Consider the following 26283-nt stretch of genomic DNA (forward strand, 5'->3'; position numbering starts at 1 on the left):
TTTAAAAAAAGTTTTACATTATTAAAATAAAAAAAGTACAAAATTAAGAATTGTGTATTATATATTCTCAGCGAAAGATTCTTACAACAATGCTTTAGAAATAATGCTTGTTTTATTGTGACCATTACTAGAGAAGTTCTGTCAATTCTGGTTATAAATAGGCATAGCATGCAGGAAGTCAATTAGTTATATGATATTTTACTACATTAATGAAGCTACTTTCTCTTCTGTCGGCTTTATAGTCTAAGACTCAATAATTACTGTCAAAGGCAAATCATACAAGACTTATGTTACAATGTTTACAATGTTAAAAGACAGAAAATCTATGGAGAATTCTTACTTGATACAAAAGTAAAACTACTTAACATGGTATATTATTGAATTATATAATTACTGCATGTTTACAAAGGTATTCCCTTTGATATCTTCTTTACAATAAAACAAATTTCACAGTAATTAATAATAATTAGGTTGGTCTCAACAATATAAACTGCTCCAGAAGTATTGAGTAATGACATGATCTCTTTAGAAAACAAAACCTTACAAGAAATAAGCCTTATAAGTCATAAGCATTTCAATGTAACCTAAAAAGTTTTTTGAAAAAGTAAGATTTTTGTAAAAAGTTCACAGTTCACCAAATTTCTGTTCAGGATTTTGTGGAAAAAATATAAAACCCGTAGTAATAGTTTTGTTAGAAGTTATGTACAATCATTTAATTTATTTTAGAAATTCTACTGAAGCAGTTTATATATGTTCTTCAGGTTAGGGTGTATATCTCTTTATAAGTACATTTCAAGATTATCAGATCATTGTTCTTAGATTTGATCAGGTTATCTTGACATTAAACAATATAAAATCATTTCAATTTTTTGTATACATTTTTTTTTCTATTAGTATATATGGATTAAAAGATACATCTCCAAAAACGGGTTTCAGAAATATTTTTGGTCAGACAATTTCATTAATGTGAAAATTAAGTAGTGTTATATGAAGCTCTTGAGAAAAATATTAAGCATTCAGAGTATTATTTGGTGAAAATTTTAGTTCGCAGATCATTCAGCCAAATTAAATAAAAGAAATCTCCTGACAATATACAATCATTTTAATGGTCTATCTAACAACCAACATTGAATGGCTTAACAAAAATGAGACAAATCATCCTCTAGTTTAAAATGCACTCTTTTGGACCATTCCAAAGCAATTCTTGATTACAGTAAAACCTATTGACTGTGTTAAGAAAAGCATAGCTCCGACATCTGATATATTAGTTATCAATATTTCATGAAGAAATATAAATATATGATCTAATTCTTCTACTATTATTTAGTTTATAAATTCATTATGTGTCTGAGGTCGGGGATATAATTATGACAAACAGAAATAGAAAATTTAATATAAAGAAAAAAATGTGGACACTAATAGTATTAAGGCTGAATTTATTGGACATTTATTATATCTATTGTATACGGCAGTTGAATACACTGTGAAACAATTCACAGCAGTTATAAATAAAGAAAAACTCCCAGCACAACATGTACATCACCAGAACTTGGATCTTGTGTTTATCACAAAGGTTTTGATTTTTTCATGTTTAAATGCCACTTTAAAGCACTGCTTTTTTAGCTATTTCGTGTGGCCAGTTTTTATTGGTGGAGGAAGCCGGAGTGCCAAAAGAAAACCACCAATCTTTGATAGGAAAACTGACAATTAAGATTGGAGTCAAACGAGCAGGATTCAAACTCACAACCTCAGTGTTGACTGGCTAGTGATTTCAGACAACTAGGCCACTGAGGCCCCTTGATACCAAGAGATGCTGGGTCCGTTTACTCTGATATTGGACAATGTGGGGAGAAGCAGTTGACTATGAGGGATCAATTCAAATTGGTAAAGTGGTGGTACTTATGTAGTTTTAAATTTCAATGACACCATAACTCAGTATCCTTAATATATATAATCAATTGATTCTTATATTACAATATAAAGTGCAAAAAACTGATAAAGCAATATTCTGTCTTAGGACCACAACGTTCACAAAATTTAATCACCCAGAACATAACTCAAGTTACTCAACCTTAATCTGTAAGTTTTAAGGATATGAAATATATAATTACTTTCTAATCAATTGACCTTTATTGGCATTACAGGAAAATGTAAGAAAAACTAAATAATGGTCAATTACCATAAGCTACAATTAATGCAAAAATCCCTCAATCAGACAAAACATTAACTTGAACTGAACCATCTTAAAAAAAGATGACATTATACAAATATCTTATAAATTGACACCATAAGAAAAACATAATATATATATAAAAGAAGATATGGTATGATTGCCAATGAGACAACTCTCCACAAGAGACAAAATGACACAGAAATTAACAACTATAGGTCACTGTATGGCCTTCAACAATGAGCAACCAGATGCTCAGCAGGGCACAGCTTTATACAACCGTAGAGGTCAAACCCTGAACAGTTGGGGCAAGTATGGACACTACATTCAAGCTTGATATATAGCTCTGAATTTGGATTGTGATTAAATAGTGGACACAGCATAGGTTTCTAACACAGAATGAATGTGGTCTAATAAACTTAACAATTTTTTTTTGGCTTTTGAGCAATATACTATGCTGTTGAATATTAATCTCCTGAAAACAAATATTTGAAGAAATTTTCTTTTTAATTTCTAAAATCTGAAATGAGACAAATTGTAACCCTTTTGGCCCTTTATTCCTTGACTGTTTGCCCCATAACCCTTAAAATAAATCCCAACCTTCTACTTATAATATCAAACATTGTGGTACAGAGCAATTGAAATACTTATACAAAACTTATTGTCCTGAAACTAGATAAATGCTTGTTTTGGGCCCCTTTGGGCCCCTTATTTCAAAACCTTAGGGACCATAACCCCCAAAATCAATCCCAAGCTTCCATTTGTGGTTATAAACATTGTGTTAAAATTTTATTCATTTCTATTTACTTATACTAAAGTTATTATCTGGAAACCATTCATCTTCAGACGAAGCTGATGACACACTGACGACATGATACCAATATATGACCTCAAAAATTTTGCAGTCGTATAAAAGTAACGCTATATATATCAGAAAAAAATAATAAGGCCTTGATATAGTCATTCTGCATACAATAAGATTGACTAAAGTAAAACCTCTAGTTACTTAGTAAGAGAGTGTTTAATGGTCTTGAATGGGTGTTTTAAGGTGGTACATAACACCTTTACTAAAATTAATTTGGCTCGTTTAATTTTCTTAAAATTTTGATAAAGTATTTACTTTGAACCTTTGACAAAAATATAAAAATTTCAAAAAATTTGAACCAACCGTTTAATCAGAAAAAATACACTGGTTATATAGCAGTTTGACAAAATCTTGTTTTGATCATTGAGAAGCTTAATATTCCTTTGAGAACAATATGTCATTAAAACGTTCTGCTGGTTTTACAGAGTTGTCTCCCTGTAGTGTTAGGTACCACCTTAAAGCCCTTTTTCAAAAATTTTGCAAACCAAAATAGTTGATTTCCAAACTACAGCTGATTTGATTATACCTTTGAACTATGGCCAAGTTTTTAAAAGAAATGTAAGAGACAAATTTGAACAACAGAAGAGATTATTGGATGATGGCATTATGTCGCATATAATAAGTTAAAGGTGGCAATTATCAAACATGAGATTAGTGACCAATGAATTCCTTAGTGCTCCATCATGTTGGCCTTTAATATAAGGGGTTGCAACCTTATTGACAACCACACATTATCGTTATTCAAAACAGTTAAACTAAATTGCTTTACTGTTTAACCTTACACTCAGTGAAGAGTTTAAAGTGCAAACTCTTAACCAGGGTGTTCTTGTTGAAATTATTTATCAAGTGGACATATGCTGTTAAAAAATCAATAAATATAGTGGATTTTATATTTGGTAAACTTCAAAAACTGGTTTCTGTTTTGAAAAAAAAACAGACCCAGCTAAGTCTTGTATTCAATATTGCTTTACATCTAGAAGGTTGAGGCTCATTTATTAATTTTTTATTATTATTATATACAGTCCTTTAACCCAAATACATTTTGTGCCTGTATCAAGACGACGCTATCTGGACCAAGTGTTGGTCATTGTTGTTTGTTTTTGTTAGGAGTCAGGTGTTGGTCATTTGTGTGGTCTGTTGTACCATCCAATTAATTTTTGTTATTTACCATCATCTTTATTAGGTAGTACTTAATTTTGTAGAAGACTTAAGAGGCATCCTTTAGCTATAAGGATTGGGGATTTGTCAGTACGGCCTAGCCAAGATCAGATGTGCATTTCATATTGGGTCTATGTTATAGGCTTGTAAAGACAAGAAGATAAATTTTACATAAGTAATACATCTTTGAACTGAAGAAGAGAATGTAGGGCTTCACAATGAATATCAAATATCATGTATAGGTGTTACCGTTTTGAAAAAAAACACTAAAATACACGCTGAAAATGGGCAAAATTTCACGTTATGTTGTTTCATTTAAAATTTCGCTGTTTTTATCAATTGATAGTTAATAAGTGAACTTAATCTGAACTACATTATTGTTTCATTGCTATAGACAATTTATTCATCTTTCTTTTACTGTTTGTTGCAACAAAAAATCTTCAGTGGTTACAAAGTTATGATAAAAAGTTGAATACTATGCGCTTGTTATGAAATTTTGTACTTTTGTTTTTAGCTTGCTCAGTGTAGTGATAAAAGAGAAAAATAAATCAAATTTATGCTATTATGTGTTTTGTTTTCTCTTCTAGTATATACATTATCAAAAACTACCTCATTTATCAAAATTGCAGTACCCTAGCTGGAGATATATGCCATCAAAGTTGGATATACAAATAAAGTGAAAAAATGTCTTGTCCGTAGACATGCATTCCCTAGTAAACTGGAAGCATAATTACAATAATGTTGCATTGCTAAGTTCCTGTTCTTTTGTAGATATGTAAACACTACTAACATTTTTTTCTACCATCTATTAATAGAGGAAAAAATTCAAAAATATGTCAGAATGTCTTGTCCGTAGACACATGTCTTGTCCGTAGACATGTCTTTTTATCAATATTGCTTGGCTTTATGGGTCTTAATTAGTCCTGTGTGTTGTTTAAACTTAGAAATATCTTATTTTTAATAAATAAATGGTAATTTAAGTGTTCTCAATTTTTGTAAAATTACTTTACAGGAGTGGATTTTAAAAAGTGTCAGATTATCAGTCATAAAAAGCATACCTTATTTTACTTCAATATTGTTTATTCCAGTTGCTGCATACCTTAAAAGATTAACTAAATCAAATGAAGACAAAATATTTCTCTCTCTCTAACTTTCTCTTTTGCATTTCAGTATTAACAGCATATGAGGAAGTGTCTACGGACAAGACACTTGTACATAACAAGTATTAAATTCCATTATTTGTCTGCTATGGAACTTAAATCTTATTTATAGGTGATGAAAGTTATCTATTCAAATTAAAACTCAGTATTTTCGACATAAATATAGTCACAATTAATTCTAACAGATTTTTTTTTAACTGAAATTGTCTTGTCCGTAGACATTACCACAATATATTTGTATCCAATTTCCTTGAGTTCAGCCTAATTTGATAGGTAAAATGTATGTTATTTTTTCAAGAGAACACATTCAACTATGTCAAAATTGAGTTTTAATGATAGTTTGATTGTTTTAAACAGTCAAATATATGGATTTCAGTTAAAAGAATGTGTCTTCATTTTGGCTTAATCAATAAATTATTGAGATATGTAAAGAATTATGGGTACATTTTTATATTTTCCAAAATTAAAAAACACCGCTTAAAACTTAATTAGTAACTTTTAATCTTAACTTTAACAATCATCTTTGAAAGCATTTAATTGAATATCAATAAAATGTCTTGTCGGTAGACATTATCAAAATGTATTTGTTTCCATTTTCCTCGAAGTTAAGCATCATTTGATAGATAAACCTGATAAAATGTTGTTTTTTTTTCAAGATAACACTTTCAGGCTCAGCTATATCAAAATTAGGTTTTAATAATGCATTTAATTAAATATGAATACATTTGTCTTGTCCGTAGACAAAACATATAAATTGTATTGCTAAGTTTGATTGTTTATTGTAAGAATATGCATTAAGTTATTTTAATGTTCTATACACCAAAAGAAAGGGTTCTTTTGGAAGTTTTGTTATTTATAAATAATTTTAGATACAGTTTTATCAGATAAGATTAATGATCAAAGAAAGCTACTGTTGTTTGAAATAACTGTGAGTCAAACATGTTCTTGTTATTTTTTTTTTCAATTAAAATGTTTGATATTCAATAGTTCTAAACATATTTTGTTGTCTTTGTCATTGACCAAAAATCTGTCACGAGTGACCATGTCTTGAAGGCAACCATTAAAGAAAATTATACAGTTTTTAAATACCATTTATTTAATAAAAATATTAAATATTTCTTTCAAAAACTGCATGTAATTATATAAATGCTTCCAGTGTTAGCCTAACGCTGGCAATTTTTCATAATTTAAACCATTTTTGAACCAAAATATCAAAAGAGTTTTTCCCTGAGGTGATACCCATTTTTGACTTCATGTGAAACACAAAATGCACATCTGATTGTGGCTAGGCCGAGTAGTATTTCATTTTGTAGAAGAATTATGAGGCATCCTTTAGCTATAAGGATTGGGGATTTGTCAGTAGTATTTCATTTTGTAGAAGAATTAAGAGGCATCCTTTAGTTATAAGGATTGGGGATTTGTCAGTAGTATTTCATTTTGTAGAAGAATTAAGAGGCATCCTTTAGCTATAAGGATTGGGGATTTGTCAGTAGTATTTCATTTTGTAGAAGAATTAAGAGGCATCCTTTAGCTATAAGGATTGGGGATTTGTCAGTAGTATTTCATTTTGTAGAAGAATTAAGAGGCATCCTTTAGCTATAAGGATTGTGGATTTGTCAGTAGTATTTCATTTTGTAGAAGAATTAAGAGGCATCCTTTAGCTATAAGGATTGGGGATTTGTCAGTAGTATTTCATTCTTTAGAAGAATTAAGAGGCATCCTTTAGCTATAAGGATTGGGGATTTGTCTTTGAGATGCTGTGTCTTTTTTCTAAAATGTACATTAACCTTATCACTCAGTGGCGGATGCAGGAATTTTCGAAAGGGGGGGTGCTAGCCCAGGGCAAAGGGGGGGTGCAGGGGGGGTGCAAACATATGTCCCGATTCAAATGCATTGATCGGCCAAAATAAAGGGGGGTGCGGACCCCCGGAACCCCCCCTCTGGATCCGCCACTGTCACTACCCATTTAATAAGCTAAACCAAGGCTATCACCACATTATATTGTAACAATGTCCTATTAACTATATTTAGTATAAGAAGTCTTATATCACTAATAAATCCTACAGAGATCTTAGTAATTATATTCTATACTGATAATGATACAATTTTCTACTGATAATGATACTAATAAGATAACAAAATGTGGTTAATGCAGAAAACTTGTTATTGTTCTCTAAGATCAATATTTTTCAATAAGGAAGAGTATAAATTAAACTGCTGTGAAAAGTATTATAACGTACATTTTCTTATCCTTTTACGGTTTAATGCAGTAATTGGATAGCTATGCAATCTATCTTCTTTACCTGTTTAAGTACATATGACTTTCAGTTATAAATATTCCCCCAGGAAAATTTTACATCCAAGCATGATATGATCAGATACCTGGATTCTTAGTCAATTAAATTTTTAACTTGTAAGTTATGATACTGAATCATTCTTCATAAAAACAATACATTAATTTCAAGTTATTTACATATTTCGGAGTTTAGTATGAGGTCCATTATCACTAAACAAGTACACATTTTTGTTTGGGGCCAGCTGAAGAGGGGGGATAGGACCTTTATCGGGACTCCGGAATCGGGTGTTTTTAAGCTCGGGATTTCGGGATTGATCCTTTCGGGATCCAGGAATCCTTTTTTTCGGATTTCGGGATGTCGGGATTTGCTTTATTTAAATTCGGGACCTCAGGATTTCGTTTTTTCAAGTCCGGGATTTCGGGATCAAGACCCCTCCTATCCCCCCTCAGCTGAAGCATTCCTCTGTGTGCTTGATTTTCTGGCTGTATTGAAGACCCATTGATGGCTTTCAGTTGTTTTATTCTCTTTGGTTGGGTTGTTGTCTTTTTGACAAATTCCCCATTTCCATTCTCAATTTTATAAAATACATCAAGCAAGGTAGCTATTTGACAACCTACCTTTTTCTAAATACTGTTCCAATCCACGTCGTCTAGCATCTAACTGTTGCTCTGACAACTGAAATAACTTTTTCCCAGGTATTTTAGGAAAATTAAAGTCTGGAAATTCTCTTTTTAATTTATTATGTAAACAATCAAATTCTCTGTATCTTCGTGAACACAAATGTCTGCCAGCCATGTATATATTGAACACCTAAAAGAAAACACAAATGGTAGCAGTTAATTATAACAATTTTATAATGATCAATGAAATATGGCAGAGTCAAAAATCATCTATGATACACTATAAGACATTCTCTTAAGGGGGCTCGCGGGTCTAAATGAAATTTTTTTTTTAATATAGGATTTCTCTATATTTTTCTATAAATGAACTTTATCTTATACTTGATAGAAAAATGAAATAAAAAAATGGGGTCACCGTTCATTTACGCTCACAATCTACCTTCGAAAGGAGCATACATTTTTATTAATGTCCTTTTTTCCTGTTGAACTAATAGGAGAAATAGCGGCAATATCGAAATAAAAAAAGAACTAAATTACAGAAATCGCTACAATTTTACAATTATTTAGTCTATGTACAGCTTATTCGAAAACAACAATAAAAAATATAGGTCACCGATGAGTTAAAAAAGATATTTCAAGTTTTATGCCAAAAAATGGCATTTTTGCACCAAAGGGAGATAATTTGAAGCTTTTTCAATGACATCTACATTTTAAAAGTCCGCTGGGGCCAACACAAATTGAGTTTTTGGAATGATTTTTGTACCATATGATAAAGTAACAGCTACTTAAGGTAATCAATAAAATTTGTAATGAAAAATTAATGTTTAATTTTTTTCTGAAAATCCTTTACCCGCGAGCCTCCTTAAAGTTAATTTTTTTTTCTTCTTGTTGTTGGGTTGCTGTTTCCAACTATATTTGAATGTTTTTTACTGACCGACCTTTGTAAATGACATTAGTCTATTATAAACACCTATTTTGGATTCATGGCGGTTGAAGTAGCATTAAATTTATTTTTCCTATTCTTTTTATCTAATTTTCAAACTGTCCACATGACTTTGGAACGTAGGCAAATTAGAAACATGGTATATGTAATGGAGTGGGATACATAGATCATCAGTTTTGTTTTGATCTGAAATGTATTTTATGTAAAATGTAAGATAATATGTGACAGACTGATGAAATAAGACTGATAAATCTTGTATCTTTAGTATTGTGACACATAAACATGTAGTTCCCTATATTAATGATTTACAGAAAACTTTCTATCAGACAATTTACATTTTTAACAAATAAATTGCTATATTTTCAACAACCAACAGGATATTTGAAACTTTTTCTTATGTCATCCATTATAAGAATGGTAGGTTGTTTAATTAAACAAAACCTATGAAATATGAGGGCCTTCAGTCCTTCTACCTGATTTGATTTCAGATTGTCAATATTTGTTGTCTGAAGCAATAAGAGTCCTTTCAATATTGGTAGCAAACCTACCCATTTGTTTTAGATATGCATTAAAATGATCAGAGAATGAAAGCATCACAAACAAGCTAAACAACAACAAACAAAAAGTTTTCTTTGCTATTTATTTCATTTTTTTATGACAAGGAGTTTGTGATCATGTTGCAATTGATGGTTGTTGAACAATAACATATACCTACTCAGTTAATTTTTATTAGCAATATTAATGAGGTAACAGGAATTTCGGTACCCAATATTTCCAAAAAATTAACAACACTATCTCTTGGCCTGGGGTCTTGATAATATCTGTTATAATTTGATAAAAAGTCATCCTATATCATTTATAAAACATTCCTGATTGCACCATAAAAAAAGAGTTTTTTTAAAAACATAAATAATTTCATTATAAATAGCTAACATGATCAACAGTAATACATAATGATCAATGTAAACACTGGAAATCAAATTTACCAAGTTTATTCTAACAAAGTAACTAAATATGGATATAATTTTATCTCTTTCCCTGAATAATATCATCATTCAAATTCAATATTCTAGGCACATTTACATGATAAATCATGTAATCCGATTCTTGATAGAAACTTGATTAAATTGTTGATCTTTGTAGAAGTGTTTCACATAGTTGTCAAATGGAAAAAGAAATGGGTAAATTATTTAAGGAGATTGAGGTACTTTTGCACCATTAATACTGACAATGCAACAGAAAACCTGAGAATTAACAGTTGATACAAAAAAGTTGCAACCCTCATTATATCGTGTAAGAGAGCTGTAGGGATATATAATATTATAGCGATTGATCACAATTAGGGTAAAAATCGTAACTAATCAAAGTTGTGAAAGTTTTAAATGATGATTAAGGTCAAATGAATATGCCATGACACTTAAAAATGAGACCAATATCAATGAAATTAAAACTGAGACTCTTTTGAAGAAATCAGAATATAATTTAGTGAAATTGGAAAAATGACATTTGACAATCGGAAACTGAGACAACTATTAATGACAATTGGAAACTGAGACCATTATCTGAAATTGTGTGTTAAGGTACTAAACATTGTAAATTAGCTTAAGCTTCATAACATTTGGTTGAGGCAAACTTGTTTAGAGACCACTCTTCCTTTTGTTAGTCTTGCATGATTTTTAATTTTAGTTAGTTTATAAGTTTCAGAGTTAATTATCATGTCCATTATCACTGAACAAGAAAACATTTTTATTTAGGAGCCAGATGAAGCACGCCTTTGGGAGCTACATTTTCTCGTTGTGCTGGAGGCCTTTGGCTGTTTTCTGCTCTTTGGTCGGGTTGTTATCTCTTTGACACATTCCCATTTTCATTTTTAATCTTATTTTAAAGTGAGAGATCTTAAACTAATTTTTGGGAATACGTATATACAGATGCACAGACAAATAAGTTGCATCAACTCAAAAACCACAAAACTAAATTTTACAAAAAACTTTTGATCTAATGCTAACCAGATGCTCTGCAGGGCACAGCTATATACGACCGCAGAGGTTGAACCCTGAACAGTTGGGGCAAGTATGGACACAACATTTAAGCTGGATTCAGCTCTAAATTTGGATTGTGATTAAATAGTTGACACAGCATAGGTTTCTGACACAGAATGAATGTGGTCTAATGAACTTAAAATATTTTTTTTGCCTTTGAGCAATTCACTATGCTGTTGAATATTAATCCTCTCAAAAAAATGTTTGAAGAAATTTTCTTTTTATTTATGAAATCTGAAATGAGAAAAATTTAACCCCCCCCCCCCATTTTTTTTCACATCCCCTTTCCCTTTTTCCAAAACTGATCTCAATTCAAATTCCTAATGGAGTTTGCAACAATAACTACTCATTTAAATACATCATAAAATATTAAAATGTAAAATAAAGTGCTTGTTATCACTGAATGGTAAAGATTGTTTTAATTTATCAGTTGGTAGTAAAAGTGAATATACATTGTATATTGTATAAAACAATGATTTAAGTTGATTCAACTACTATTCTGGACAAAGAAAGATAACTCCAATCAATTGAAAATTTCTTGCTATTGCACAATATTGTGCAATTAGATATTTCTTGCTATTGTGCAATACTGTGCAATTGAAAATATTTGCTATTGCACAATACTGTGCAATTGAAGATTTCTTGCTATTGTGCAATACTGTGCAATTGAAAATTGCTTGCTATTGCACAATACTGTGCAATTGAAGATTTCTTGCTAATGCTGAATACTGTGCAATTGAAAATTTCTTGCTATTGCACAATACTTAATATAATAATTTTGGATTCTGATTTGAACCAACTTGAAAACTGGGCCCATAATCAAAAATCTAAGTATACATGTATATGTTTAGATTCAGCATATCAAAAAAGCCCAAGAATTCAATTTTTGTTAAAATCAAACTAAGTTTAATTTTGGACCCTTTGGACCTTAATGTAGACCAATTTGAAAACTGGACCAAAAATTAAGATTCTACATACATTTTACACAGTTAGATTCGGCATATCAAAGAACTCCAATTATTCAATTTTTGATGAAATCAAACAAAGTTCAATTTTGGACCCTTTGGGCCCCTTATTCCTAAACTTGTGGGACCAAACCTCCAAAAATGAAACCCAACCTTTCTTTTATGGTCATAAACCTTGTGTTTAAATTTCATAGATTTCTATTTACTTATACTAAAGTTATGGTGCGAAAACCAAGAATAATGCTTATTTGGGCCCCTTTTTGGCCCCTAATTTCTAAACTGTTGGGACCAAAACTCCCAAAATCAATCCCAACCTTCATTTTGTGTTCATAAAACTTGTGTTTAAATTTCATTGATTTCTATTTATTTATACTATTAAAGTTATTGTACGAAAACCAAGAATAATGCTTATTTGGGCCCTTTTTTGGCCCCTAATTCCTAAACTGTTGGAACCAAAACTCCCAAAATCAATCCCAACCTTCATTTTGTGGTCATAAACCTTGTGTCAAAATTTCATAGATTTCAATTTACTTAAACTAAAGTTATAGTGCGAAAACCAAGAAAATGCTTATTTGGGCCCTTTTTGGCCCCTAATTCCTAAAATGTTGGGACCAAAACTCCCAAAATCAATCCCAACCTTCCTTTTGTGGTAATAAACCTTGTGTTAGAATTTCATAGATTTCTATTCACTTTTACAAAAGTTAGAGTGCGAAAACTAAAAGTATTCGGATGACGATGACGACGACGGAGACGACGTAGGACGACGACGGAGACGACGTAGGACGACGACGCCAACGTAAAAGCAATATACGACGAAAAATTAAAATTTTTGCGGTCGTATAAAAACCTGTTTGTAAACTTGCAAAGTACTGTTGAATAATTATTTAAAAAAATGAGATGAAACTTACCACAAATTTGTCTCCAGCATGCTCTATGGTTTGATAATCTGGTATTGAGATTGGTAGTGAGCGTCTTTCAGAATAATCTATGTATGAAGGACCAGAAGAATCATCACTGGGTTCCAGTCTTTCTGCAACTTGATCTGGTACTGATATTACTGGAAAGAATTGGACATAAATGAGTGCAAATATTGAAGAAAGTTGGCAAAGCAACAGATTCTCACTGAATTCCAACTTTCATTAGAAAATTAAAAACCTAAATAAAAAATACATTTATCTGATGATGAGCAGACTCGGAGCAGTAATGTACCAAAATAAGAAAGGTAATACGTGTACTGAAGTTACAATCAAGCAATCAATAATTTTCATGCTGCAATTCCAATAAATCCAGGTGTGAAATAAATTGAGTCTCTGAGCACATGAGGATACAACAGCAGAGGATCAACCCTGAGCAGTTGGGGCAAAAATGGACACAATATTAGCACTTGATACAGGTTTAAATTTGGATAGTAATTTGACAAATAATAGGTTTCTGACAAAGAATAACTGTAGTCAAAGAACTTAGAATTGGTTATATGGTTTAAATTTATATTCAATGTTTTTCTTTAGTGCAATACACTACATGTATGCTGTTGTAAATTGACCTTGTCCCCCCCTCCTTTTCACCTTTTATTGCAAAAAAAACAACAAAAACATTTAAAGAAAATTTCTTTTTAATATCTGAATTCTGAAATGAGAAAAAATTATCTCCTCCCTCAATTTCTTATCTCCACCCCCCCCCCTTTCCCCCAAAACAATCTTTCCCTCAAAATATGGTCATAATCTTAACTAAAATTTCTAATGGAGTTTGCAACCATAATTACCCACTTAAATACATTGTTCTTTAAATGTGATTAGATTACCTCCCTTACAAACTCTAATTCAAAAAAAAAAAATTCTCTGAATCTGACATTATGAAGATGCTTGATTTCTTGATTGACAACATATTTGTAACATTCGGGGGGGGGGGGGGGGTTTCAACAGATTGTCAGCATTCCAATGGGAACCAATTGTGCCCCTCTTCTTGCCGACTTGTTTCTTTATTATTATAAGGCTGAGTTCATACAGGAACTTCTTAGGAAGAAAGATAAGAAGTTAGCAATATCCTTTAACTTTACTTTCCGCTATATCATGTATATAGATGATGTTCTCTCACTAAATAATTCAAAATTTGGTGACTGTGTTGAATTCATCTATCCAATCGAACTAGAGATAAAGGATACAACAGATACAGTTAAGTCGGCCTCATATCTTGACTTACATCTAGAAATTGACAATGAGGGTCGGTTGAAAACTAAACTTTACGACAAAAGAGATGATTTCAGCTTTCCAATTGTGAACTTTTCTACATGTTCTAAGTAGCAACATACCAGCAGCACCTGTATACGGGGTATATATCTCCCAAATGATACAATATTCCTGTGCTTGTATTTCCTATCATGATTTTCTTGATAGAGGGTTGCTGCTCACAAGGAAGGTATTAAATCAAGAGTTCCAAATGGCGAAGTTGAAATCATCCCTTTGCAAATTTTACGGACGCCATCACGAGTTGGTTGACTGTTATATGGGATAACTGTTTCACAGATGATATCGGATATGTTCCTTACGTCATAACTACAATCCTCTTCCCTTTCATGAATGTGACCTATCGAATAAGACTATTTACCAGATTTGTTATAACATGAGCAACACGACGGGTGCCACATGTGGAGCAGGATCTGCTTTAAATACCCTTCCAGAGCACCTGAGATCACCCCCAGTTTTTGTGGGGTTTGTGTTGCTTATTCTTTAGTTTTCTATGTTGTGTTATGTGTACTATTGTTTGTCTGTTTGTCTTTTTCATTTTTAGCCATGGTGTTGTCAGTTTATTTTCGATTTATGAGTTTGACTGTCTCTCTGGTATCTTTTGTCCCTCTTTTAATTTTACACTGCTTTAAATTTGTCTTAATTGTCCATTAACCAGGAAACCCTTGTTTTTCCCCCTTTTAGTCCCCAATTCCTAAATGGTTTTGTGTCATAACCCCCCAAAGTCAATCCTATAATAACCATCCTTTTCTAAACACAAGTTGTTGTCTGGAATCTATTAAAATGCTTATTTGGGCCTTTTTTGGACCCCTTATTCCTAAACTGTTTGGATCATATCCCCTAAAATCAATCCCAACCTCCCTTTTGAAGTTATAAACCTTGTGAATAAATTTCATAGATTTCTATTTACTTATACTAAAGTTATTGTCAGGAAACCAACTGTCTTCAGACAACTCGGACGACAACGATAGAGTGATACCAATATATGACTGAAAAAATGTGTGCGGTCGTATAAAAACTGTTGACACAAGAACTAAAATTAAAATAATATTTAGGTGATTAGCAAAACACAGATACATGTACTGTAATATAAGTTATTCAATTTGTCAATCACAAATACAATTTCAGTGCAATAGACCAAACTTCATAAAATCATCATGAACTTTTTGAAAAATTTTGAATTTGAGATTAATGCAGTTCGAGTAATGTTTAAAAGAAAAACTGATAAATTGCTAGGCTTATCCTTTCAAAATTTATTTGATCAATTTTGATCACAACTCCTTTAAAACCAGATGCTCCGCAGGGCGTAGCTTTATACGACCGCAGAGATTGAACCCTGAACGGTTGGGGCAAGTATGGACACAACATTCAAGCTGGATTCAGCTCTAAATTTGGATTGTGATTAAATAGTTGACACAGCATAGGTTTCTGACACAGAATGAATGTGTTCTAATGAACTTAAAATTTTTGTTTTCTCTTAGAGCAATTCACTATGCTGTTGAATATTAATCCTCTCAAAAAATGTTTGAAGAAATTTTCTTTTTTATTTATGAAATTTCAAACGAGAAAAATTGATCCCAATTTTTTTAATCACATCCCCCTTTCCCTTATTCCAAAACTAATCTCAATTAAAATTTCTAATGGAGTTTGCAACAATAACTACTCATTTAAATACATCATAAAATATTAAGATGTAAAAAAACTGCTTGTTATCACTGAATGGTAAAGATTATTTTAATTTATCAGTTGGTAGTAAAAAGTGAATATACATTGTATATTGTATATAACAAAGATTTAAGTTGATTCTGGACAAAGAAAGATAACTCCAATTAAAAAAAAATCTTGCTATTGCACAATATTTTGCAATTAGATATTTCTTGCTTACTATTCTGGACAAAGAAAGATAACTCTAATTAAAAAAAAATTTGCTATTTCACAATATTGTGCAATTAGATATTTCTTGCCATTGCGCAATACTGTGCAATTGAAAAGACTTGCTATTGCACAATACTTAATATAATAATTTTAGATCCTGATTTGGACCAACTTGAAAACTGGGCCCATAATAAAAAATCTAAGTACATTTTTGGATTCAGCATATCAAAGAACCCCAAGATTTCAATTTTTGTTGAAATCAGACTAAGTTTAATTTTGGACCCTTTGGACTTTAGTGTAGACCAATTTGAAAACAGGACCAAAAATGAAGAATCTACATACACAGTTAGATTTGGTATATCAAAGAACCCCATTTATTAAATTTTTGATGAAATCAAACAAAGTTTAATTTTGGACCCCGATTTGGACCAACTTGAAAACTGGGCCAATAATCAAGAATCTAAGTACATTTTTAGATTCAGCATATCAAAGAACCTAACTGATTCATTTTTTGTCAAAATCAAACTAAGTTTAATTTTGGACCCTTTGGACCTTAATGTAGACCAATTTGAAAACGGGACCAAAAGTTAAGAATCTACATACACAGTCATGACAGTTAGATTCGGCATATCAAAGAACCCCAATTATTCAATTTTGATGAAATCAAACAAAGTTTAATTTTGGACCCTTTGGGCCCCTTATTCTGTTGGGACCAAAACTCCCAAAATCAATACCAACCTTCCTTTTATGGTCATAAACCTTGTGTTTAAATTTCATAGATTTCTATTTACTTATACTAACGTTATGGTGCGAAAACCAAGAAAAATGCTTATTTGGGTCCCTTTTTGGCCCCTAATTCCTAAACTGTTGGGACCTTAACTCCCAAAATCAATACCAACCTTCCTTTTGTAGTCATTAACATTGTGTTTAAATTTCATTGATTTCTATTTACTTAAACTAAAGTTATTGTGCGAAAACCAAGAATAATGCTTATTTGGGCCCTTTTTTGGACCCTAATTCCTAAACTGTTGAAACCTAAACTCCCAAAATCAATCCCAACCATTCTTGTGTGGTCATAAACCTTGTGTCAAAATTTCATAGATTTCTATTAACTTAAACTAAAGTTATAGTGCGAAAACCAAGAAAATGCTTATTTGGGCCCTTTTTGGCCCCTAATTCCTAAAATGTTGGGACCAAAACTCCCAAAATCAATACCAACCTTCCTTTTGTGGTCATAAACCTTGTGTTAAAATTTCATAGATTTCCATTCACTTTTACTAAAGTTAGAGTGCGAAAACTAAAAGTATTCGGACGCCGGACGACGACGACGACGCCGACGCCAACGTGATAGCAATATACGACGAAAAATTTTTCAAATTTTGCGGTCGTATAAAAATATTGACTTATTTTTTTATGACATTTTAAAAATGAACAGAGCTATCAGGAGAAAAAACTCCAGAAGCAACAAATAGAAAAGTTCATCACTACTAAAGCATGTGTACATGAACAAGACTTAGGCTGTGTTCCCATTGACCTAAACTCGGTGTTGTGTTAGTGTAATTCACAATAAACACAATTACGTTCTAATTGGTAAAACTCAATGTTTACATGTAGTTTAAATAGTGTTTTGTCTACATGCAGTCGATAGTCATGACTCAATGTAGAACTTGTGTTGGTAAGTGTACACAACACAAGGTATTTAGAACATGAATTCTACCATGATATATATTTAAAGAAGAAACGTGTTTTGAATAAAACTGATATTTATAATAATTATTAATATAGTTTTTTAACGAATAATTTGTCTTAACTCGTTATTGCTTTGTTATACCAAAAAGCTTTTCCATAACAGTTTTGAATGATGGCGGAAGACAATTTAACGATGGCGTGGGTCATTTGACGATGGTGCAAGATATTTGAAAGATGGCAGGGCGCCATCATTAAACAGGCCATGGAGATCCCTGGCTTTATAAGCCAAGGGTACCACTATTCAACTTAAAGCTTTTTGTTTGAATCAGAATATTTTTTTCGCGCATAGCACAAACATTTTTTTTTGTTTTTCAACGCTTTCAATCAAATTATTTTGTTCAAAATTTAACACTATAAGGTTTTGGAAAAATCTGGATTCAAAATATACTCTTTTCCATCATTGTACAGAATATTATTTTTCATCAATTTTAGAATTAGAATATTTTTTTAGGAAAAAAACACTCCCCTTTGAAGTTCCCTTACCCGCTTTCCAGACTAAAAGCTTCATCATTGCCAAACACATAATTCATTTAAAAATGTCTTCCCGAATCGACTGTACCTTCACAGAAATATTTGACTCTGATCTTTACTCAATCAATGATTTACTCATAAATGCATTACGAAAACATCCTAAACATTTCAATCAATGTTCTTCATCTGTAAGCACACTGCTGCAGCCTATGTTTGTTTATTATGGCATCATCAGTGGCGGATCCAGAGGGGGTCCGACGATTGGAACCCCCCTTTTTTGGACAATCAATGCATTTGAATTGGGACCTATGGTTGAAACACTCCCCCTTTTAATGCTGAGTTTGGCACCCCCTTTTAAAAATGCATGGATCCGCCCCTAGTAATCGAGACATCTTTATAGTATCTTTAAAATACTAAAAATCATCAAAATGGCTTTTAAAACTGCAAGAAAAGTTGTCCAAGAAATATTAATTCGATTCTATTTAATGAGCATTTAAATGACATATAGTTTATAAGTGTGAACAAAACTTATGCACAGTTAACTAAACCAGGTGTATATATAGATGTGAACAAATTTAATGTAAAACCAGTGTACATTACATTAAACTAATTGTAAACATGTTTACTGTACATGGCGTTTGGTGTGAACACGGCCTATGTGTAGTTGTGTACCTACCAGTAAGTGTCAGCTTATCACCGCCTGATTTTATCAAGTCTACTACTTGTTTATGTGTAGAACCCTCCACACTTACACCATTTCTGTAATAAAATAAATTAGGATAGACATTGTATATTATATATTGATGACAGTCAAACCTATGGTCAATCAGGACACAGGGAAAGAATGGTATAACATTTTGGGTTAAGCAGTGATATTGTTGTCTTTTTTCAAAACTACCTCTACCGTTTTTTATTGGGAAAAATGAATATTTTGTATTGAAATTGGGAAATTTGTATATTTCATTCTTAACACATCTCCGATTTTTTGCTGACCTTTGCTGTCTTTTTTGTACTGTTTTTTCATGTATATTTTGGTTGTCAACATTTTCAATCTGAAAGGTACTTTTCGGAGAGGGGAAAGAAACAGAAGCAATGATGGTACTTAATGCATTGAAAACTTCATGTGTTACAAACACCATGATGATTCTGATCAGAAAACCGGATCTCAAAAGTGCTTTCTACTATCAAAATAATAACATGAGTACGATATTTACAAACATTACTACCAATGCCATAAAGTACAAGTGAGTTGTTTACTAGAGTGAAATATAAATACACGCGAGATTTAAATAATTACAAGGGAGACAATCCAGTGTCAACAGCGACACCTACAGAATACAGAATACATGCCATCACTGTTTGGGGAAAATGTAAAACTTTTTGGGAGGAATTTTAAGCCATTTTTTTTAGTAATTGGGAAATTTCTCTAGGGGAAAAGGCCGAATTTCGGCTGTAATTTGAGGCAAACAATATCACTGTTAAGTTATTGCATCTTTAAATAATTAACTGCATTTTAACTATTTCAAATCCCTAAATAATGGGGGAAGGGGGGTTAATCCATATGCACTTTCGAGAATGGTATATAGTTTGATATAAATATAATAAAATGCTCCACAGGGCACAGCTTGATACGACCGTACAGGTGGAAATCTGAACAATTGGGGCCAGTATGGAAACAAAATTCAAGCTTGATACAGCTCTGAATTTGGATTGTGATTTAACATTTGACACAGCCTAAGTTTCTGACACAGCATGAATGTGGTCTAATGAACTTTAAACATTTAAATTTACCTATTATGGTCCAATCTGTCACCAAGAGCCAATGCACGTCGAGTTTAAGGGGGGCTATCGAACATGCACAGCCCAAGGCACAGGGGGTCAGTCTTTCGCAAGACTTAAGCAATGGCAGTCAAAACTATAAAGCAAGCAGCAAGTTGTAACAATTTTATATAGTAACTGGTCCAAATAATAATAATGATGTCGAAACAATTTACAAATAAATAAAGTTCAAATGTTCCAAATAATAAAGTCACTAATTTCACTAATCCAATTCACAGTTTAAAGTTAAAGTCCAAAATGTTCCAAATATTCTAAGTTGATGTTGTCTGGTTGAACGATTACAGTTGTGTTGAGCTGTCTTTTGAGTTAGCGTTTCTCCTGAGTAGCTGAGCCTGGTTGGCTTTGGAAGCACTCCTTTCTGGATCACACCGACGAGACTACACTGACGAATAACTGTACATGTTCGACTCCGATATTTAAGGCGAAAGCTGAAAACTACTCATAAAATGACAGACATTGACAATTTTGATAATTGAGATAATTTGAGTATTAATAATATAGGGTTATTGCATGAATATTGGGGAATATTGTCCCGAGTAGAATTTTATATTGCACGAGCTTGCGAGTGCAATATATGTTCTACGAGGGACAATATTCCCCAATATTCATGCAATAACCCTTTTATTGTATAGTAATATAATATTTAAAAGTATTAACTGGTTTAAACTAAGATTTTGTCGTTGATGACGTCATGAATTTTGAGGATTTATTGCACTAGTGCAATATTAGAATTTATTGCACGCTAACTTTTGGTTACTTTCTGTTGGAAATATTATATTGCTATACAATAATATTGTTTACAATGTCCAAAGGTGAAATATGAATAATGTCAATTAGAGAGATACAAGTTAATTACATTTATAATCCTAATTAAAACATAATATTGCTCAGATTAATTAATGACAATTGACAAGGTACCAAAGTGTTGCTCAGAGCAATTATTTACAAGCAACATGTTTAACAAAATTTACCTGATTAATTAAATTCAAATTTGTAATAAAATATTTCATAATTTCATATTTTCTAAAATAATATATTTTCTCAATAAAATTCATTTTAAAAACTTTTACCTAAAAGAACACCTATGACAAATATCCAAAATCAGCATATTAAAAAAATCCCAAGAATTCAATTTTTGATAATATCAAATAAAGTTTAATTTTGGACCCTTTTGACCTCAATGTGGACCAATTTGATAACAGGGCTCAAAAATCAAAAATTTACATACATGGTTAGATTTAGCATATCAAAGAGCCCAATACATATGCATTCAATTTTGGTTGAAATCAAACAAAGTAAAATTAAGGACACCAAGTTGGACCAACTTAAAAACTGGGCCATAATCAAAAATCTAGATTCAGCATATCAAACAACACCAAGAATTCAATTTTAAAAAAAACCTAGATTCAGCATATCAAACAACGCCAGGAGTTCAATTTTTTTTTAAACCAAACAAAGTTAAATTTTTGACCCTTTTGACCTTAATGTAGACCAATTTGTAAACAGGACTAAAAGTTTAATATCTGAAAACACAGTTAGATTCGGCATATCAAAGAATTTTTGATGAAATCAAACAAAGTTTAATTTTGGACCCTTTTGACCTCAATGAGGACCAATTTGTTTAAAGCCCAAAAATCAAAATACATGGTTAGATTTAGCATATTGAAAAACTCCATAAATTCAATTTTTGTTGAAATCAAACAAAGTTAATTTTGTACCCCAATTTGGACCAACTTGAAAACTGGGCCCATAATCAAAAATCTAAATACATGTTTAGATTCAGCATACCAATGAACCCCAAGACTTCAATTTTTGTTTAAATCAAACTAAATTATATTAAGTTTGTTGAATATTATATAGAATTTTTACAATTTTTTGGTTGTTTATTGTTATTGACAGGTAACGAATATCTATACATCAATAGGGCTCTTCTCGGTTAGTTCGGCCATATTTGATAGGGGGCAGATTTTCATAATGGAGGTAAAAATGGTGTGAAAAATATGGGAAAACATCATTAAAACAGAGCAGTTGCTTGGAAACACACAGAAGATTTCCCATACTTTCATACTATTTCCACCTCTTTCTAAAAAATCTGCCCCCTATCCAATATGGCCGAACTAAAAGTGAAGAGCCCTATTGAGGTATAATCCACCAATTTTTTTTTAATGTTTATTCCTGACCCGACAAACACCAATCATTGAATAACCAACTCCTGCCAAGTGACAAGCACATACAGAATGTAGCAGGACTTGTAGGCTTTTGTAAGGCAGAACAAATGAATAATCGGTTTACAGCAAATTTGTAACTGATTACCTCAAAAAGGTTTTTGAATATCTGATTATACGTCTACAAAAAGCATGTTTGAATATCAAACAAACAAACATGCAAAATTCACTTTACACCAACAATCTTCTGGAGATCATCATGCACAAATAAATGAAGATCTTTTAAAGACTACTGTTAACTGGCCTGAGACCACAATTATTTTGTAGTGCATTTCTTTTGGAACATAAATGAAAATTAAAAAAATCCCACCTGCGCTTTCTCAAAGAAACTTTTACAGTGTATTGTACTACTTTTGGGACAAATTATATCAAAATTATAGAAAACTTCATCGGCTCTAACTCAAAATATGGACAATTTTATGTTTAGGGCATTTTGAAATCTTTTGACAGCTTCCAAAGTGCTATTTTTAACCTTTTTCAGCTGGACCAAATCACTACTTTCCTTTAAAATTCTAGACCCAATTTTTTTTTACAGTGTAATTCCCCCCCCCCCCCCCCCCATACTTGCAATTTGAGGCATTAAACATGGAGAAATAAATTTGGAAGGGGCATAAAAATTAATGTCAAGTAACCCACTGTCAACACTAAGGACTATATTTGAAAATCAAGGGACGACAATTGTGGTCTCGGACCAACTTTACTGTCTATAAACATAAGAAAAATAATGTTAACAACATTTACTCAAAAATACACGAGACACTTCTTCTTCTTCCGAATACCATATTGACATTGAAGGGGATTGAAATTTCACATACTTGTATGAAAAAAAGACAGAGAAAGACTTACACTTCTAATATTCTGTCTCCTTTTCGAATTCCAGCTTGTTGAGCTGCTCCACCGTCGAGCACGGCACTAACGTGCTGAAGTGGTGCATATAAAGTTCCGTTTATTGATTTCAAAACACCACCTTCGCTAACCTGTCCTCTGACATTGAAGCCAAACCCAGTTTCTGTCTTTGTTATGGTAACAATACGTGGACTACACTCTTCACCCGGGTCAGGCGAAGAGGGTGGACTGTTTTCATCGCTGTCAGCCATAATGGTCATGTGACCAAACTAAATTCATTTCCGGTTTACTTTTTTTGGCTTTCAATTTGTCTCAGAACCAAAAATCTACAAAACAGATAAGTACATGGAAGTACGTTTTCAGTATTATACTCCAATTTTTTATCAAAGACTTAAAATTCACAAACTTCATTGGTCTTTTTATTTGCTCACCTGGCCTAAAAGGCCATGTGAGCTTTTCTCATCACTTGGCGTCCGTCGTCGTCGTCGTCGTCGTCTGTCGTCGTTAACAATTTTTCAAACATCTTCTTCTCTGAAACTACTGAATGGATTTGAATGAAACTTAAAATGATTGTTCCTTAGATTATCCTGCACAAAATGTGTGCTTCGATTTTTGATCCGTCAAAAAACATGGCCGCCGTTACTTAAAATAGAACATAGGGGTCAAATGCAGTTTTTGGCTTATATCTCAAAAACGGAAGCATTTAGAGCAAATCTGACATGGGGGTAAAAATGTTCATTAGGTCAAGATCTATCAGCCCAGAAATTTTCAGATGAATCAAACAAACCATTGTTGGGTTGCTGCCACTTAATTGGTAATTTTAAGGAAATTTTGCAGTTTTTGGTCATTATCTTGAATATTATTATAGATGAAGATAAACTGTAAACAGCAAAAATGATCAGCAAAGTAAGATCTACAAATAGGTTAATATGACCAAAATTGTCAATTGACCCCTTAAGGGGTAAATGACCTTTAATGACAATTTTTCACAATTTGTTCATCATATTTGCTAAATTTAAAAAATCTTCTCCTCTGAAACTACTGAATGGATTTGGATGAAACTTAGCATGATAGTTCCTTAGATTATCCTGCACAAAGTGTGTGCTTCGATTTTTGATCCGTCAAAAAACATGGCCGCCCTTACTTTAAATAGAACATAGGGGTCAAATGCAGTTTTTGGCTTATAACTCAAAAACGAAAGCATTTAGAGCAAATCTGACATGGGGTAAAAATGTTCATTAGGTCAAGATCAATCAGCCCTGAAATTTTCAGACGAATCAAACAAACCATTGTTGGGTTGCTGCCACTTAATTGGTAATTTTAAGGAAATTTTGCAGTTTTTGGTCATTATCTTGAATATCATTATAGATAAAGATAAACTGTAAACAGCAAAAATGATCAGCAAAATAAGATCTACAAATAAGTTAATATGACCAAAATTGTCAATTGACCCCTTAAGGGGTAAATGTCCTTTAATGACAATTTTTCACAATTTGTTCATCATATTTGCTAACTTTAAAAAATCTTCTCCTCTGAAACTACTGAATGGATTTGGATGAAACTTAGCATGATAGTTCCTTAGATTATCCTGCACAAAGTGTGTGCTTCGATTTTTGATACGTCAAAAAACATGGCCGCCCTTACTTTAAATAGAACATAGGGGTCAAAGTTAACTTTTTTAGTTTTGGTCTATTTTTTTAATACTTTATGCATTAGGTCAACTATATTTGGTGTATGAAAATATTTTATGATCTATATGTCGGTTACGCAGGTTTTATTTGAACTTGACCTAATTTTCACAGTCAATTGCTAAGTTTTAAGTGTTTGTGTTTTTGTCTCATTTTCTTTATTTATAAACAGTAAGTTATATATATTTGTAATATTGAAGAATTGTTAGCTGTACATGTTTGCCTGGCATGGTTCAATATGTCCAATAAGGCATTGTTTACCAGGTGAGCGATTCAGGCTCTTGAGAGCCTCTTGTATGATTTAAGTGATATTAATTAATATCTTAGTGTGATTTTCAGAGATTACACAGCTAAGTTTTTTTCTCAAAGTCAAGGAACTAAATAGAGAATTAAACCGGTTGCTAGATGATAATTTAAAATCTAAAATGAGCCTCAATGTTATAAGTGTAACAAAATTATAATACATGTTAAAATAAATTTACAACATGAATTAATAGGTTTTTTTTTAAGATCTAATGAGGAACCTCGATTGATCTTAACTCTTTATCATCACTGCCATATATGAACCTTAAACATATTTTTATCTTTTAACAAGTGGACTCTTATAAACTTATTAACTTTAGGTTTTATCCATTTTTTAAATTTTAAATCTAAACAGTGTTTTAATCTTGTGACAGTATGCTCTGTACAGTGTAAATACAAGTTTTTACCTTTTATCCTTATTATTTTGTTTTACTAAAACTAAGTTACATATTTAAACCTAACAATTTTAATATTTTATAAATAACTACGCATTTTTAATTTTTACCTAAAACTAGGATAATTTAATGCGGTGACCCTGCAAATAGGGTGGACTTCCGAAGAAGAAGAAGAAGAAGAAGAAGAAGAAGAAGAAGAAGAAGAAGAAGAAGAAGAAGAAGAAGAAGAAGAAGAAGAAGAAGAAGAAGAAGAAGAAGAAGAAGAAGAAGAAGAAGAAGAAGAAGAAGAAGAAGAAGAAGAAGAAGAAGAAGAAGAAGAAGAAGAAGAAGAAGAAGAAGAAGAAGAAGAAGAAGAAGAAGAAGAAGAAGAAGAAGAAGAAGAAGAAGAAGAAGAAGAAGAAGAAGAAGAAGAAGAAGAAGAAGAAGAAGAAG

The 26283-nt window shown here is 31.8% G+C and overlaps 1 protein-coding gene across 2 annotated transcripts in view; it reads right to left on the reverse strand.

Annotated features, from left to right (window-relative positions):
• Window positions 1-23744, reverse strand: part of LOC143071740 (sorting nexin-27-like) — a 56392-nt gene extending 32648 nt beyond the window's left edge. The window contains exons 1-4 of one of the 2 annotated variants that reach the window (XM_076246260.1): window positions 23466-23744; window positions 19232-19314; window positions 13126-13274; window positions 8268-8460 (exon numbers count right to left, since the gene is read on the reverse strand). In XM_076246260.1, coding sequence (XP_076102375.1) covers window positions 8268-8460; window positions 13126-13274; window positions 19232-19314; window positions 23466-23725 — 685 coding nt within the window. In that variant the 5' untranslated portion in view covers window positions 23726-23744. The remainder of the gene's footprint in view (window positions 1-8267; window positions 8461-13125; window positions 13275-19231; window positions 19315-23465) is intronic. The other variant, XM_076246261.1, reaches the window with a different exon arrangement.
• Window positions 23745-26283: the final 2539 nt, after the last annotated feature.

The sequence above is a fragment of the Mytilus galloprovincialis genome, chromosome 4 (assembly GCF_965363235.1).
Source record: "Mytilus galloprovincialis chromosome 4, xbMytGall1.hap1.1, whole genome shotgun sequence".
Taxonomy (NCBI): Eukaryota; Metazoa; Mollusca; class Bivalvia; order Mytilida; family Mytilidae; genus Mytilus; species Mytilus galloprovincialis.